General features: G+C 58.7%; 1 protein-coding gene across 2 annotated transcripts; it reads right to left on the reverse strand.

The window, feature by feature from the left end:
- Positions 1–1,489: 1,489 nt before the first annotated feature.
- On the reverse strand, positions 1,490–13,670 carry GNG8 (G protein subunit gamma 8). Of its 2 annotated transcripts, none has more exons than XM_050928702.1 (3): positions 13,589–13,670; positions 3,037–3,143; positions 1,490–1,756 (listed from the first exon to the last, which is right to left on the reverse strand). In XM_050928702.1, exons 2-3 carry the CDS (start codon positions 3,118–3,120, stop codon positions 1,628–1,630), a joined length of 213 nt encoding a protein of 70 aa, XP_050784659.1. In that variant the 5' UTR covers positions 3,121–3,143; positions 13,589–13,670; the 3' UTR covers positions 1,490–1,627. The 2 variants fall into 2 exon arrangements, with proteins under 2 accessions (XP_050784659.1, XP_050784660.1); XM_050928703.1 differs by lacking the exon at positions 13,589–13,670 and adding an exon at positions 8,371–8,441.
- Positions 13,671–15,949: the final 2,279 nt, after the last annotated feature.

The following is a 15,949-nucleotide window of genomic DNA, read 5'->3' on the forward strand; positions in this document are numbered from 1 at the left end:
GCTCCAGCAGGGAGGGGGGCGTGGAGAGGGGTAAGGGTGCTGGCTTTCAGCACCCCCCACTATTAAACATGTTCCAATGCCACTGTGTGCATGTGTCGGTAGGTAGGCGTGTGTATCCATGCATGCGTGTGTGCATCCATGTGTAGACAGGCATGTGTCTGTGTTTGCATCCCTGTTCATATAGGCTTGTGTGCAGGTGTGTACATGCACACGTGTGTGCATGCATGTGTGTTCATCCAATTGCATACATGTGTGTGTGTGCGCATGTGCATCCAGGCATGCATGTGTGTGGATGTTGTGCATGTGTGTGGATGTTGTGCATGCGTGTGGACATATGTAACAACTCCCAGTGCAGCCAGTGGCGCCAGCCCCTGCTGTGTGGCAGGCACATTAACCCAGAGACACTCTGACCTGGGTCCTGCCCACTGGGCTGAGCCAGTAACTCCAATCTCTTCCCATCGCCCTGGATGTCACCTGGTTATAACAGGGGAGAGGCAGCATGTCAGACGCTAATCCCCTCTTCCCCCCACCTTGCTGGGATAGAGGGGCAGCTGGTTCCCCCCCTGCCCCGCTCCTCCCCTGTTCATAGACACATGGCACCCCACGGCCTCACAGCCACAGCACCCGCTTGCCCAGCAGGAATAGAGCACCTCCATGGGGCCTGGGCGATGGGGACACAGCCTCATCTCCCCCCACTGAGGGCCATGGTGACACAGAGCCTGCTACATAGGAGGGGACTGAGTCCCTGAATATCTGTCAGCCACTTCTGGGCATCCCCCATATCCCTGGGAGACGGGTCCTTGGGGCTTCGTGACTGGATGGGGACAGCGGGGGTGGGGAGACAGGACCTGGGGATTCGGGGCTTGGGGGCACTGTGAGTGGGTGGGGGCAGACAAACCCTGGGGGGAATGGGGTCTGGGGGCTCAGTGACTCGGTGGGGGCCAGCAGAGAAAGACAGAACCTGGAGTCTTGGGACAGAGATTGGTCCTGGGGTCTTGGCGGGGGTGGGGGGAGAGATAGAACTTGAAGGCTCAATGACTTGGGGGGGAGACAGGGCCTCCAGTCTCAGTGACTGGGCACGCATGGTGGGGAGATGGAATTTGGGGGCTCAGTGACTGGGTGAGGGGCAGCAGGGGAGAGAGAGAACCTGGGGACAAGGGGCGGGGGACTGGGCCTGGGGATTCAGTGACTGGGTGGGGGCATCGGAGGGGACAGGACCTAGGGGCTGAGTGACCAGGTGGCAGCATCAGGGGGGATGGGACCTGAGGGCTGAGTGACCAGGTGGGGGCAGTGGGAGGGATAGGAGCTGGAGGTGTTGGGGGACAGGGGCTGGAGACGCAATGAACAGGCAGGGGCAGAGGGAGGGTAACTCAGCAGTGTGTTTATTGATCTTGGAAACAGCAGCCAAGGGTGAATCCACAGAGATAATGTTCACTATGGGGCGCGGGGGGCAGGGGAGACGGAAGAAAGGTGAAGCAGACTCCTCCGGTCAGTCAGGGTGTGCAGCCCCAGTGTCTCCCCCAGCCGGTCTCTGACCCACTCTCCGCTCCCCTACGCTAAAGCTAGCGGTGCCACTCTGGAGCGGCACTCGAGGGGAGGGGGTGCGCTGAGTCGCTGGCCGCAGGGCTCACAGCACAATGCAGAAGAGCCGCTTTTCACGGAAGGGGTTCTCCGAGGAGGGCACCGGGGTCACCAGTGGGTCCTCTTTGGCGTGCGTCTCACAGTAGGCCAGCAAATCTGCCGCCGCCTTTGACACCTGCCATGGGGAGGAAAGAGTTCAACACACCAGCTGGAGCCCAAGGAGCGCACCCTCTGCTGGCAACAGAGCCACTGGGCGATCTCCCAGCCAGTGCTCCCCCCACAGCCAGCTCCTGCCCTACTCCCCACAGCGCCCCCTGCTGGGAGAGGCCGGGGCTGGAGTATCCAGGAGCTCCCCCCACAGCCAGCGCCCCTGCCCTGCTCCCCATAGCGCCCCCTGCTGGGAGAGCCACTGGGCGATCTCCCAGCCAGTGCTCCCCCCACAGCCAGCTCCTGCCCCACTCCCCACAGCGCCCCCTGCTGGGAGAGGCCGGGGCTGGAGTATCCAGGAGCTCCCCCGACAGCCAGTGCCCCTGCCCTGCTCCCCAGAGCGCCCCCTACTGGGAGAGGCCGGGGCTGGAGTATCCAGGAGCTCCTCCCACAGCCAGTGCCCCTGCCCTGCTCCCCAGAGCGCCCCCTGCTGGGAGGGGCCAGGACTGGAGGAACTGAGAGCTCGTCCCACAGCCAGCTCCTGCCCCACCCCCCACAGCGCCCCCTGCTGGGAGGGGCCAGGACTGGAGGAACTGAGAGCTCCCCCCACAGCCAGCGCCCCTGCCCTGCTCCCCACAGCGCCCCCTGCTGGGAGAGCCACTGAGTGATCTCCCAGCCAGTGCTCCCCCCTGAGCCAGCTCCTGCCCCACCCCCCACAGCGCCCCCTGCTGGGAGGGGCCAGGACTGGAGGAACTGAGAGCTCGTCCCACAGCCAGCTCCTGCCCCACCCCCCACAACGCCCCCTGCTGGGAGGGGCCAGGACTGGAGGAACTGAGAGCTCCCCCCACAGCCAGCGCCCCTGCCCTGCTCCCCACAGCGCCCCCTGCTGGGAGAGCCACTGAGTGATCTCCCAGCCAGTGCTCCCCCCTGAGCCAGCTCCTGCCCCACCCCCCACAACGCCCCCTGCTGGGAGGGGCCAGGACTGGAGGAACTGAGAGCTCCCCCCACAGCCAGCGCCCCTGCCCTGCTCCCCACAGCGCCCCCTGCTGGGAGAGCCACTAGGCGATCTCCCAGCCAGTGCTCCCCCCACAGCCAGCTCCTGCCCCACCCCTGCACTGCCCCCTGCTGGGAGAGACCAGAGCTGGAGTAGCTGGGAACTCCCCCCACAGCCAGTGCCCCTGCCCTGCTCCCCACAGCGCCCCCTGCTGGGAAAGGCTGGGGCTGGAGTAGCTGGGAGTTCCCCCCACAGCCATCATGCAGAGGGGATGGAGCTTCCACAGCAGTGGAGACAGTGGCGTGGCGTCACACCTTCATGCGGTCGATGTTCACCTCCAGCTTGAGCTGCTCCACCGTCTTACGGGCCTCAGCGATCTTGGCCATGTTGTTGGACATAGTTCCCCAGCCAGGTGCTTGCCCTGCAGGGAGCCAGTGGGGAGGGGCGAGTGGAGCGGGGGGAGTAAGAGGAAGGAGAAGGGGGGCAGAGAGAGCAGATGTAACTCGTCACGGGCTGCTGTCACCATCGGGACAACTCCCCAAGCCCCAGGGTCAAGCCTGCCCCTCGCACGCTCCCAGCTCCCTTGTCTATAGGGTGATCAGACAGCAAGTATGAAAAATCGGGACGGGGAGTAATAGGCACCTATATAACACTAAGGCCCAAATATCAGGACTGTCCCTCAAAAATCAGGACGTCTGGTCACCCTACTCATCTATAGGGGGCACAAGCTTTGATCCAGCCCCAGGGCGGTGGGGACTGGCTGGCTCGGGAGGGCAGCCAATGGGATACAGGGCCCTACCCCTCCAGGTGCTGGCTCCAGGACGGTTCCTGGTCAGTAGTGACAGAATCATCCCCGCTGAGTGGCACCTACGTGAAGCATTGATGGAGATCTAGGGTGACCAGACAGCAAGTGTGAAAAATTGGGACGGGGGGTAATAGGTACCTATGGAAGAAAAAGCCCCAAATATCGGGACTGTCCCTGTAAAATAGAGACATCTGGTCACCCCATGGGGATCTCAGTTACAGAGCACCCCCATGCGAGCAGAATGGGGTGGGGGGAAGATACACACTGTCAAGCTGCACAGAGCTCGTCTTCCCGTCTGGGGAAGGAAGCAGAGTACATGTATGTGCATGCGGCTGTTTGCATGTGCCTATGAGCTCACCCTGCCCCCCCATCCCAACCCCTCTGCTCCAGCCACGCCTCCCCCCCCCCCAGCACGGAGCTAAACTTTAAAAGCAGCTCAGTGGAGCCGCTGGGCCAGGAGTGGGGGCTGCAGCTGAAGGGGGCTGGAGGCCGGCTGTGCTGGGGACCGCGCGGAACCCACCACCTGAGACTTGATCCAAGGAAGGAAATTAACAACACTCCAGGAAGAGGGGGAGCCGTATCTGGGAGGCCTGGTTAATTAGGGCCGCTCAGCGGCATCCCCCTCCCCTCTAGCCCTGCCCGCAGGAGGCCCCTGATCAGCTATGCTCAAAGCAGCCAGCTAATTGCCCTGCCAGGTGCAGGGAAATGTCACTTGTTCCAGGGCTGGCACAAGGAAGGCACTGCAGGGGGCACTGCATGGCTAGGAGCCCGGGGCAGGGCCTTTAAAGGGACGGTGCCATCAGCCTTTACCCAACCCACTTTTAGCTGTGCGGGGACTGGGGATGGAGGGAGGCCTGAAACACTGCGAATCTTGGCGGTTCTAGGTGCTGATCCGGTCTGCAAAATCCCACGAAGATGGCTCTGCCGGGGAAGGTCCCACCCATCAGGGTTAGGAATATTGGGGTGACAGTCTCCATCAGGAATGGGAGCCCACCAGGACCCCTCGGGCAGAGTCAGTTGTTAAAATACTAGGGAAGGGGGTGACTGGGAGGTTAGTGAGAAGCAGAGAAGTTTTTCAGAGGGGTCAGTTACAGTTTGTGGGTGATGATTCAAGTCAAATCCGCCTGCTTTGTCCTGCTGTAAAGGCCCCCCATCCCGACCCAGTTCTGCCCAGAAAACACTGGGGGAGCTGTCTGGGCATCTCATTTGCACGGCCCTATGAGCCTGCAGGGTTGTAAGCATGTGGGACTCACCCAGCAGCGCCTCCCACTGGTCATCTCGGGAATTAGCTCATCCAGCCTCCAGAGCGCCCCCTGCAGGTCAGTGTCCCACTGCTGCTGGGCCCCCACATCCCTGCCTGGACTCCAGTGCCTTGTTATCTGGGGTGCTGCCCCCTGGCAGTAACCCCTCACTCTCAGGGTCTCCCTGGGGTGCCCCCACCCACTATCCCCACCTTGCCTTAGTCATAGGCTACTGCCAGTCACCAACTAGCCCCCGCACCCTGGGGCAGACTGCAGTGTCAGCCACTCATCATAGGCAATGGGGGTTTGGACCTGCTGCCTCCCTCTGCAACCCACTGCCTCTGTGGGGCCTTGGACAAGGTCCTGCAGCCTGGGGAGTTGCCAGCCTGGAGCTCCCCAGCCCTGCCTCACTCTAGGCATCCTGAGCTTCCCAGCAGCCAGGCCCCTCTCTCTCTTATAAGGGCCAGCTGTGGCCTGATTGGGGCATGGCTCAGCTGTGGCCGCTTCCCCAATCTGCCTAGCCCAAGGCTCCCAGCCCCAGCAAGGAAGGCCACCTACACGTGAAACAGCAGAGCGAAACGTACATGTGTTGCTGGCGTGCGCTGGCACACTGACGTGCATCCACGTGCAAGTTAGTGCCAGAGCATGTGTTAGTGTGCAAATGCCTGCATGCTTGTCTGAATGGGTGTATGTGCCTGGGTGCAGGTTCTTGCTGACATTTGTGCTTGTGGAGATGCAGGCATGGGAGTGCATGTGTGCACATGGGAGGGCAAGGATTTGCACACATGTGTATGTGTGAAAGGGCATGTGAGGACATGGGCTTATGGGCAGGCGCCTGTGTGGACAAGGCTATGGGGAAGGTATGTGTGTGCTAAAGTGTGCATATGAGAGTGCAAAGATGTCCACATGTGTTCATGGATGGACACGAGTGTGCGTGTGCATGCAAGGGGGGTTGCAAACGGTGAGCGTGCACGGGTGGGCACGTGCAGACACATTCCCCTGCTGAGGAGATGTCCCAGGTGCCCTGAAGTGCCAGCTGCATTCCTCTCACTGCCCCAGCCCCTCCCTAGCTTCGCAGCTGCTGCTGGGGGAGATGCTGGTCCCTGCTCTCAGCTGGTAAATAACAGAGGGGCTGGGCCTCAGCTGCTTTGTTTTTCAGTTCCAGATCTGTCCCCCGCTGCAGGGACCTGGAATCTGACCCCTATCAATTGCTGGAGGCACAAACGCCCTCCTTCCTTCCAGATCTGCACATCCAGCTGGACTCATGCCTCCTCTGGCAGGGTCACCAGCCACAGAGCTCTTGCCTGGGAAGCCAGGCCAATGCATGGCACAGCTGGCTCTGCGCTGCCACCCGCAGGGACACTGGTATGTATGTGGTGGGAGGGCAGAGATGGGGCAGGAGGGCAGAGATGGGGCAGGAAAGAGGGGGAATGGGGGGCTATTACAAATCAAATCTCCTGCATCCTTGGACCACTCAGTTCCAGCGCAGTGAGTTGAGACCCCAGAGCCAGTGGAACGCATGTCTCCCCTGCCTCAGGAGAGCCCGGGGTTGGGTCTGGTTCTGAGGCTGACCCAAATGGATCAGAAGCTGCTGAGCCTGCAAAACCCATCTGGGAATCTCACTCAGTTTTAGGGCCTGCAGTATGCATCCGGACCGGCTTAGAACTCACCTTCACCAGTGATTTGGTTTATTTGGCGGCAGCTCTTGGAAACAAAGGTGAGCTGGGGATAAAGAGTTTTCAGAACTTCTGGGGATAGATCAATCAATCTAGCCCCATACACCCTATCTATCTATCCCCATACACCCCTTCTATTTATCTATCTATCTATCTATCTATCTATCTATCTATCCCCATACACCCCTTCTATCTATCTATCTATCTACATAAATCCCCTCTATCTATCCATCTATCTACCTATCTCCATTCACCCCCTCAATCTGTCCCCATACACCCCCTCAATCTATCCCCAAACACCCCCTCTATCTATCAATCTATCCCCATACAGCCCCTCTATCTATCTATCCCCATACACCCCCTCTATCTATCCATCTGTCTATCCCTATACACCCCCTCTATATATCTATCCATCCCCATACACCATATCTATCTATCTATCTATCCCCATACACCCCCTCTATCTGTCTATCCATCTATCTACATAAACCCCCTCTATCTATCTATCTATCCCCATACACCCCCTCTATCTATCTATCTATCTATCTATCTATCTATCCCCATACACCCCCTCTATCTATCTATCCATCTATTTATCTACATACACCCCCTCTATCTATCTATCTATCCATCTATCTATCTACATACACCCCCTCTATCTATCTATCTATCCATCTATCTATCTACATACACCCCCTTTATCTATCTATCCATCTATTCCCATACGCCTCCTCTATCTATCTATCTATCTATCCATCCCCATACACCATATCTATCTATCTATCTATCCCCATACACCCCCTCTATCTGTCTATCCATCTATCTATCCCCATACACCCCCTCTATCTATCTATCTATTCCCATACACCCCCTCTATCTATCTATCCATCTATTTATCTACATACACCCCCTCTATCTATCTATCTATCCATCTATCTATCTACATACACCCCCTCTATCTATCTATCTATCCATCTATCCCCATACACCCCCTCTATCTATCTATCTATCCCCATACACGCCCTCTATCTATCTATCCATCTATTTATCTACATACACCCCCTCTATCTATCTATCTATCTATCTATCTATCTATCTATCTTCTTACATAAGTGCCATCTCTATTGTATCTGGGCAAGATTGCTTGGTTCTAAGAATGGGCAGAGATTTGGGCACGGAGGTTCATTCTTTCTTCTCAGGCTGACCCCTGTCACTGGGGGAGTGCAAGAGAAGCAATACGTGTCGGCAGCGGGAGAGAAGGCTGGTCTAGAGATTAGGTGAGGGACCTGGGCATCAGGACTCCAGGGTTCTAGATCCAGCTCTGGGAGCAGAATGGAGTCTAGGGGCCAGAGCTGGGGGGCTTGGGAGCTAGAGCACCTGGTTATAGTCCTGACTCACTGGGGGTCCCTGGGCAAACCCCTTCCTGTCTTTGTCCCTGAGTCTCTGTCCCTGAAACAGGGCTAAGGAGGCTGACCTGCATGCTGAGAAGGAGGCAGTTAGTCTTGCCCGGCAAAGCCTCTGAGACCCTTGCAGCAGAGGACAGAGAAGGACCAGATGCCCCTTTAGCCATGATTGCACCCCAGCCTGCCATCTGCCCCCTGAGGGCAGGGAGACCAGCCCCCGCTGGCACTGCATGGAGCAGTGTGGGGTGTGGGGGAGCTTTAGCTGCTCCTTGGCCAATGGGGATCACGGCTGTCAGATGCTCGGGGAGCAGCTGGGGACCCATGCCTGCTGGGTCCCAGGAGTTCCTAGGGGACAGCGAGGTTCACTCCAGCTAACAGGGAGCCTTCTGCAACTCGGCGCTAGCTGCCCGGAGGGGAGATCAGCACTCCCCATGTCAAAGCCCCAGCCCAGGGGGGTTTAGGAGGGGGTGGGTCACTTTGGAGGGGACGCAGGTTGGAGAGGGGGTGCTGAGGCAGCTCCTACCTGTTGCCAAAGTGTCCAGGTCTCTCGCTCTCTCTGGATGGAGTGAGCAGCGACGGCTCCCCTGGCACAGCAGCCTCTGGTGTGGAGAGTCTCTGAGTGTCACCTCCCCCTGCCCCCCGGGGGGCGCCAGCTCAGCAAGGTGGCTCGCAGCAGCTGGCGGAGTGGGGGGAGGCAGGGCCAGCACCAGAGCCCCGTGCTCACACACAGAAGGACAAACGGATGCACAGACGTGAGCACGCTCATGGCTGGACAGACGGGCAGACACAGCAGGACAGACACACAGACCCAAGGGCAAACACCCTTCCCCAACCCCTTGATAGACACAGACATGTGGGCACAGACCAACAGCCATGGGGCACACACACAGACAGCCAGATGGACAGGCGCACATGGAAGGGTGGATGGACACACATACAGACATACACTCACAACACTCACACTCAGGTGCATGCAGACACACACACCCTCCATGGCTGGACTGACACACACTGGTGCAACTGGACAGCCAGGCACGGAAGCCTTCGTTCACACACACACCATATGCACAGACACACGCCAGCCCCATGCTCACACACGCTCAGTTCGCAGGGTCTGTTCTCTGCCCCTTGTGCCATCATGTGGCCCAGTGCCAAGGGATGCCATGTGCCACCATGGAAGTGCCCTTCCCCCTGCCTTCCCCACTGACCCACAGAGAATGTGGCCCCAGGATTCTGGGGGTGCTCTTCTCTCTATCACTGGGGATTGGCCTGTGCCCAGTTCCCCACTGGAGCAATTCCAGCCCCAGATCAAGGTGTCCGCATGTTCCCTGGAAGGATTGCTGACGGGCTGCAGCCCAAGCTGGCAGTGTGTAAGTGGGTGGCTAATGGGCTGCCCGTATCCCCTTCGCCCTCAGCAAGCCAAAAGGCTCCAGACCTTACCCAGACGCCTCTCGAGACATGGACCCTGGAAGACTCGCCAAAATGAGCAAAAGAGCTCCCCAAGATGGGTAGGGGGCTGCTAACCAGCAACTGCACTTAGACAAGATGATGGGGGAGCAACCAGACCTCTCCAGTTGCATTCCCTGGTACCCAGAATCCCCTGTGGTCCTGCCAGCCCCTGGGCCCCATTCCCAGCTACCCAGAAACCCCTGGGCCCTCTCTGTTCCCAGTGCCCCATTCCCAGTTACCCAGAATCCCCTGGGACCCTGCCCAGGCCCTGCTCCCCGATGCTATATTATGTGCAATGACTTTGCTTTGTCTCTCCCCATCCCTGGCGCTGGGACCCCGAGTCCGATCCTTTGCACTCTGTGCCGTCCTCGCCATGTGTAGCTCTAGCATCGCCCACGTGAGGGCACCGAAGGACAGGGGATCCGTACCACAGACCCCAGAGCTGACAGACAGCAGGCAGTGGGGTGCATGGGGAAGGGAGCCAGGGTCTCTCCAGCTGAAGGTTTCCTCCTCCTGCCCTGCCCTCCCACCCCATGGAGCTCACACCTGGAGAGGGCATGGGGGTCCATGCAGGACGAGAGGGCCTTAGACATCAGTATAGGCCCTGCCGGGCTCAAGGATGCTGCTGCTCAGCCCCAGAAGCCACTGGGATCTTCAGCATGAGCCAGAAGGTGACCAGGCTCCGGGGCTGCCCTCGTGTTTCACGAGAGCGTGCCGTGTGGGCAGAAGGCACCGCAGGTGAACTGTGTGCAGGGCCTTGGCCAGCGGTGCAATGGTGTATGCGCTGCAGGAGGGCGGGGGCTCAGTGCCCCATGGGGGTGACAGCAAAGACACTGCTCGACCCGCGACGTGGCAGCGCGTGTGCCCGCACGGTCTGCAGTGAGCGTGGCACGCGCAATTGTGGTGAGGTGGAACAGGAGCAAATTTCTAGGAGAGGCAGGAGATCGCGGCACGGGCTGTGCACAGCCATGCGGGAAAGCTGTGCCCTCATGGAGGGCTCTGAGCTGGCTGGGACACATGCCCCTGTGCCCTGGTGTAATGGCGGAGGCGGGCACTCTCGGATCTGAGCGCCAGCCCCGTTGCAGCTGCTATGGCAGCCACAAGGGCCCTGAGGGGCTAAAATTAGCCCCAACAAATCCTACCGGAGTGTCTGGAAGGGCCTCACGGATTCCAGACCGGGGGAGGGGGGTGATGGAGGGATAGAAAGAGAGGGGACAGGGAAGGGGGGGGGGAGAGAAAAGGATGGGGCAAGGGGAAAGGGAGGAGGGGGAAGAGGTAGAGAGGGTAGGGGAAGGGAAAAGAGCAAGCATGAATGCTGGAATCAGCTGGCCCCACACTCGGGGGTCTTCAGGCCAGCCGGAGGGGGAAAGACGAGGCTATTAAAGGAGCTGCATGGCAGGGAGGCGGTCGCTGTGGGGGGCAACAGAGAAAGAGGGCTAGAATGAGGGTGAATAAGCACCACAGAACCAATCCAGTTCGTGGACCAGCTCCCATGTGCACCCTCCCCGGGCCCCACATCCCCATCCTCCTGGGGCAGGCGGATTGCCTCCATCTAGCACCTTTCCCGCTGAATCCTCCCCTGCAAATCCCCCTCAACCCCCCAAATTACCAGCCGGAAGCTCCAAGCATCCGTGTGCCCCCTAGAGAGCAGTGTGTCCCAACACGTTGCAGCCACTCAGACGGGGACTCACTATTTAATTATTTGCTCTTTTTACTGTTTTCGGTCACCACTTACTGCCAAAGAGAGTTTATGTAGCTTTTGGAGCACCAACCCTGGCATCTTGGCTGCATCTCAGCCTGGGTGACACTGTCCCAAATGGTGTTTAGTTTTGCCATTAAATGGGTGTCACATCCCACCCCTGAGCTGGCTGCATTTCAGTGCTGAGGGAGGCATTGCTGTATAAACAGCTGCTGTGTTCCACCCCAGATGCAGCTGCATCTCAGTATCCAGCAATATAACAGTACCTGTATATAACAGCTGCTGTGCCCTATCCCAGAGGTAGCTGCGATTCAGCACTGGATGAGGTGTCCCTGTATAAACAGCTGCAGTGCCTCACCCCAGAGGCAGCCGCAACTCTACACTGTGTAAAGCGACTCCTCTCTATTTTTGTTTAATAGCCATCTTCTCCTAACGCTTCCTAGCAGCAGCTGGGGTAAAACCCAAATCCTCCTCCTCCACCAGCTCAGATCACTTGAAACCAAAGGAGACTCTACACCAGCAGTGATGGGTCTATGACACACATAGCAGTTCCGCTTCCTCACAGCAGAAGGCAATGCTGCGCCCACACTACTCAGGCTGGTTCCAATAACAAACCCTACAACCAAGCAGTATTTCCCCGAAACTGTTGGCATTTGCTGGAAACTTTTCCCCTCTTCAGGGCACCCACCCATTGTAGCAACACCACCCATCTTTCATATGCTCAGCATCTAGGGGTGCATCTGCCCTATGGGCTTGTCTATACTTGACACATATAGTGGCTACATCTCTCAGGGATGGGGATTCCAGACACCAATTTCTTGGTAGAGTCATTTCAGCTCCTCCGCACCACCAGTGCCCTGGGACTGCCCAGCCGAGGATACCCCGCCCCCCACTCTGTCTTCCCCAGCATTTGAACCTGGGGCCGTCAGAGCTGCGTCTCTGTCCCTGGAGCAACAGGACCGGCTGGCAGAGCTGCCTCCTGAAGCCATGGAGCGGTCACTAAAGGAGGGGCGCAAACCCACGCTTTCCTGGCATGGGTGGTGCCAACCCCCGCTGCTGGGAGCAGAGAGCTGTGGGTAATTGTCAGGTGCAGAGCATTGTGGGGAGGGGACCTGTTGCAACACATGCGGCTTCCTATCCGTGGCTTGGCCAAGACAACTAAAGGCCCCATCCCTGTGGCATGGACCAAATATTGCCACCCTGCAGAAACACTGTTGCAACATCTACTGGCTTAGTGTAGACGGGCCCTGCAGGGAGGTGGCTTTGCTTTTCCCCTCGATTCCTTGGCCAGCCCTGGGATTCCTTCGCACGGAGGGCTGGCTTGGAAGGAGCCAGCGGAAGGGTTAACATAAACCTCTCGTCCCTTCACCCACTTATCCAGAGACAGGCGCTTGCAATACCGTCGCCATGGCGACGGCACCAGCCAGTTCTGATACCGGAAGAAGCGAGGGGTGGGAAAGCCGGGGTCTGGAATCGGTTCATTAAGATCTGGACGATAGCGGGGGGGTGGGGGGGGCAGGGAAGGAGGAGGAATCGGGCACATTCCAGAGGGAAATGAGACAGAGAAAGGGCTCCTTTTAGGGACCAGTTCACCCAGTGCTCAGATGCAGCCACCTCTGGGGTGGGGTGCAGCAGCTGTTTACACAAGGATCCTCCAGCCAGCGCTGAAATGCAGCTGCCTCTGGGGTGGGGTGCGGCAGCTGTTTACACAAGGATACTCCAGCCAGCACTGAAATGCAGCTGCCTCTGAGGTGGAGGTGCAGCAGCTGTTTATATGCAGATCCTTCACCCAGGGATTAAATGCAGCGTCCTCTGGCATGGGATACAGGGACTCTTTATACGGAGATTCATAGATTCTAGGAATGTAAGGGACCTTGAGAGGTCATCGAGTCCAGTCCCCTGCCCTCATGGCAGGACTAAATACTGTCTAGCCCATCCCTGATAGACATTTATCTAACCTACTCTTAAATATCTCCAGTGATGGAGATTCCACAACCTCCCTAGGCAATTTATTCCAGTGTTTAACCACCATGACAGTTAGGAACTTTTTCCTAATGTCCAACCTAAACCTCCCTTGCTGCAATTTAAGCCCATTGCTTCTGGTTCTATCTTGTTCAGCCAGCACTGAGATGCAGCCACCTCTGGGAAGGGGTGTGGCAGCTGTTTATACAGGGGTCCTTTTCCTGGCACTGAGATGCAGCTGCCTCTGGAGTGAGTGTGACAGCTGTTCATACGAGGATCCTCTGCCCAGCACTGAAATGCAGCTGCCTCTGGGATGGGATGCATGGGCTCTTTATACAGGGAGTTTTTATCCAGCACTGAGATGCAGCCACCTCTGGAGTGGGCTGCGGCAGCTGTTTAGACAAGGAGTTCCCCCACCCCACCCCCCACCCAGACATTCTCAGCATTACTGATTTCTAGTCTGTCAGCCTGGTCCTAGGCACTGCAGGGAGGGAGCCTGCAGTGGATTCAGCCGGGTGGGACCTAGAGAGACCCTCCCCCCTGCCCCCAGATTAGCATCCAGTTCAGGGCAGGCAGCCCACCCCAGTGTCCTGCCCTAGCCCCTCACTCCCATGGGTGAGTCTGTACCAACCTGGAACTCACGGGATGTCCCCAGGGCACGAACATGAGGAGCCAGCCAGCTCCCAGCACTTGCCAATGCATCACATCATTCCCACCTTGGCTACTAACGCCTGCCCTGTGCCTGGGCACCGGTGCATTGTGGGAAAATCCTGTCTGCTTGCATCTCCTCTGCCCAGGCTGTGGTACTAGAACAACCCCCTCCCCCCAAAAAAAATCTATGAACCATCTTCAGCCCTCCCACCAGCACCCTGTAGCGGCCAGGCACTGCGGAGGGGAATCTCACAGCACTGGGGTCCCCAGCTGGGTGATGGCTGTGTGCAGGGCCCCTCTGCTGCAGAACTGCCCCACTATCCCAGAATCCCTAGTCCCCTTGGCCCAAACCCAGCCCAGCCCCTTTGTCCCCTTAGATTGGGTTCCTCTCTCCCATCTCCCCAGCCTGGCTCATGGCCCCTGGGCCGGGCCATTCTCCTGCTCATAGTCCACAGCTCCCATCTAATTACCCCCTGCAGCCCCAGACTCATTAATCGGCCCCATGATGCCACCATAATTAATTGCCTCCTTCCCACTGTAATATTGTCCAGTTGTTCCGTCCCGGAAAAGTTAGCCCCATGATGCCAAACCGATCAATTCCCCCACACCAGGGTGCCAGGGGCATGAGGTAGTTCATCACCCCCCACAGGGACCCATCCTGCCTCCTGCCACCATCCCGGCTTGTTGCCCCTCTATTAGCAGAACCTTAGGTGCTCAAACCCAGCCCACTGGACACCCTATAAGGGGCCAGGATAGAACGACTGGCAGGGGGCCCAGCTTGGCTCATTGCCTGGGGGACATCCCTGTCTGAGGGGGAGGCACCCGGCTGTGAGTAAGGTAGGTCATTAACCCTATGGTGCCTGAAGGCAGGCGCACAGCAGGCTTCAGCCGGCACTACCCTGGAGAAGTTCACAGCACTGCGGCGAGCAGAGGAGAAACCCGTTCTCGGCAGTGGGTGATCCAGACGGCAGGACGGGTAGGCGCCTTGTGAGGGGCGGGGGGTTGAGCTCCATTCTCAGGCCCCTCTGCCCTGGAAACAGCCCCTTGAGATCTCCCCCTCCCCAACCCTGCATAGAGGGTGGATCAAGGGCATGGCCAGAGCGCACTGCACTGTGGCTATTCCCTGTTCCCCAGGCCATGGGGGGTGCACCCCTGACCGGGAACTGAGCAGAGCCCTGAAAGCGAGGAACACAAAGAGAGTTAGCCCTTCCCCTGCCCCCAGGTGTAAGGAGCTGGGACTCAGGCCGGCTGCCTGCCATCCGCTCCATGTGCCAGGAGGGGTAGGAGCGAAGCAAGTGTGTGTGGACACGCCAGGGCCCCTTCCTGGGGCGGAGGAACCCCTTTCCCGGCAGAGCAGCGCTCAGTCCCCGCCCTGCAGCGATCTGGGGCTTGGGCGGGGAGGAGAAATGGGGGAGTCTGGCAACGCTCAGTCCCTGCCACCGCCTGCGAGGTATTTTTAGCGGCTCCGTGGGAAGGTGCTGCCTGACTCAGGCTTCACGTTCCCTACAGTTTAGCAGCTTCCCAGCTGGGCCTGGCTCCTGCCGGCAGCCGGCGTGTGGGGAGAGGGTCAGTGGGCTGAGCACACCCGATGCTGGGGAATTGCTGGAGCAAGGTCTATAGGGGTGCTAACGTCCTCGCAAGCCCAGACCAGCTCTCCCTCTGCTTTGCCTCCAGCCCCACACCGGCATTCACGCCGAAATCCCTGCTTCGCTCTGTTCTGTCTGCGTCAGGTGTGGCTGGGGCACTGCTGCAAGGAAGCTCGCAGCTCCACAGTCCCCAGCTGACACTGCCCGGAGGAAGCTCGCAGCATCACGCTCCCCAGCTGACACTGCCCGGAGGAAGCTCGCAGCATCACGCTCCCCAGCCGGCACTGCCTGGAGGAAGCTCACAACTGCAGCCTCACCTAGTGCCAATGCCCCTTGGGAGGCAAGTGGTGCTTTGCCAGCTCCAAGCTGTACTGTCCAGCCCCACTGCCCTGATGTGCCCCCCAAAGACTCCCACCCCCACTTCTGGGAGAACCTTGCAATGGCACAACAGTCCCCCAGAGACCTGCACACCCACATCTGGGCCTCTGCCAGGACAAAGATCTGGTGTGGCTGCAGGAGGCCTGGGTCCCCTCCTACCCACTCCCACTCCAAAAAGGATCTGCTCTGGGGATTATTTCATGCAGTTCTGTGCCACGCAGGGGGGTCAGATGAGCCAGTTGCAATGGATTCTTCCAGCCTTGGGATCAAGGCATCTGGTGCCAAGGAATGGGGCACCACCTGCCCGCACACACAGATCTGGCACAGCCCCCCGACCCCCAGTGCTGGGTGTTGGGGGAAGGGATCGTGGGTCCCAC

The sequence above is a fragment of the Gopherus flavomarginatus genome, chromosome 18 (genome assembly GCF_025201925.1).
Source record: "Gopherus flavomarginatus isolate rGopFla2 chromosome 18, rGopFla2.mat.asm, whole genome shotgun sequence".
NCBI classification, from domain to species: domain Eukaryota; kingdom Metazoa; phylum Chordata; order Testudines; family Testudinidae; genus Gopherus; species Gopherus flavomarginatus.

Coding starts and splice junctions, on each gene's coding strand:
- GNG8 (XM_050928702.1), bottom strand. CDS start 3,120: ATGTCCAACAACATGGCCAAGATCGCTGAGGCCCGTAAGACGGTGGAG. Junction 1,757..3,036: donor TGAACATCGACCGCATGAAG/GTGTGACGCCAC, acceptor TCCCCATGGCAG/GTGTCAAAGGCGGCGGCAGA.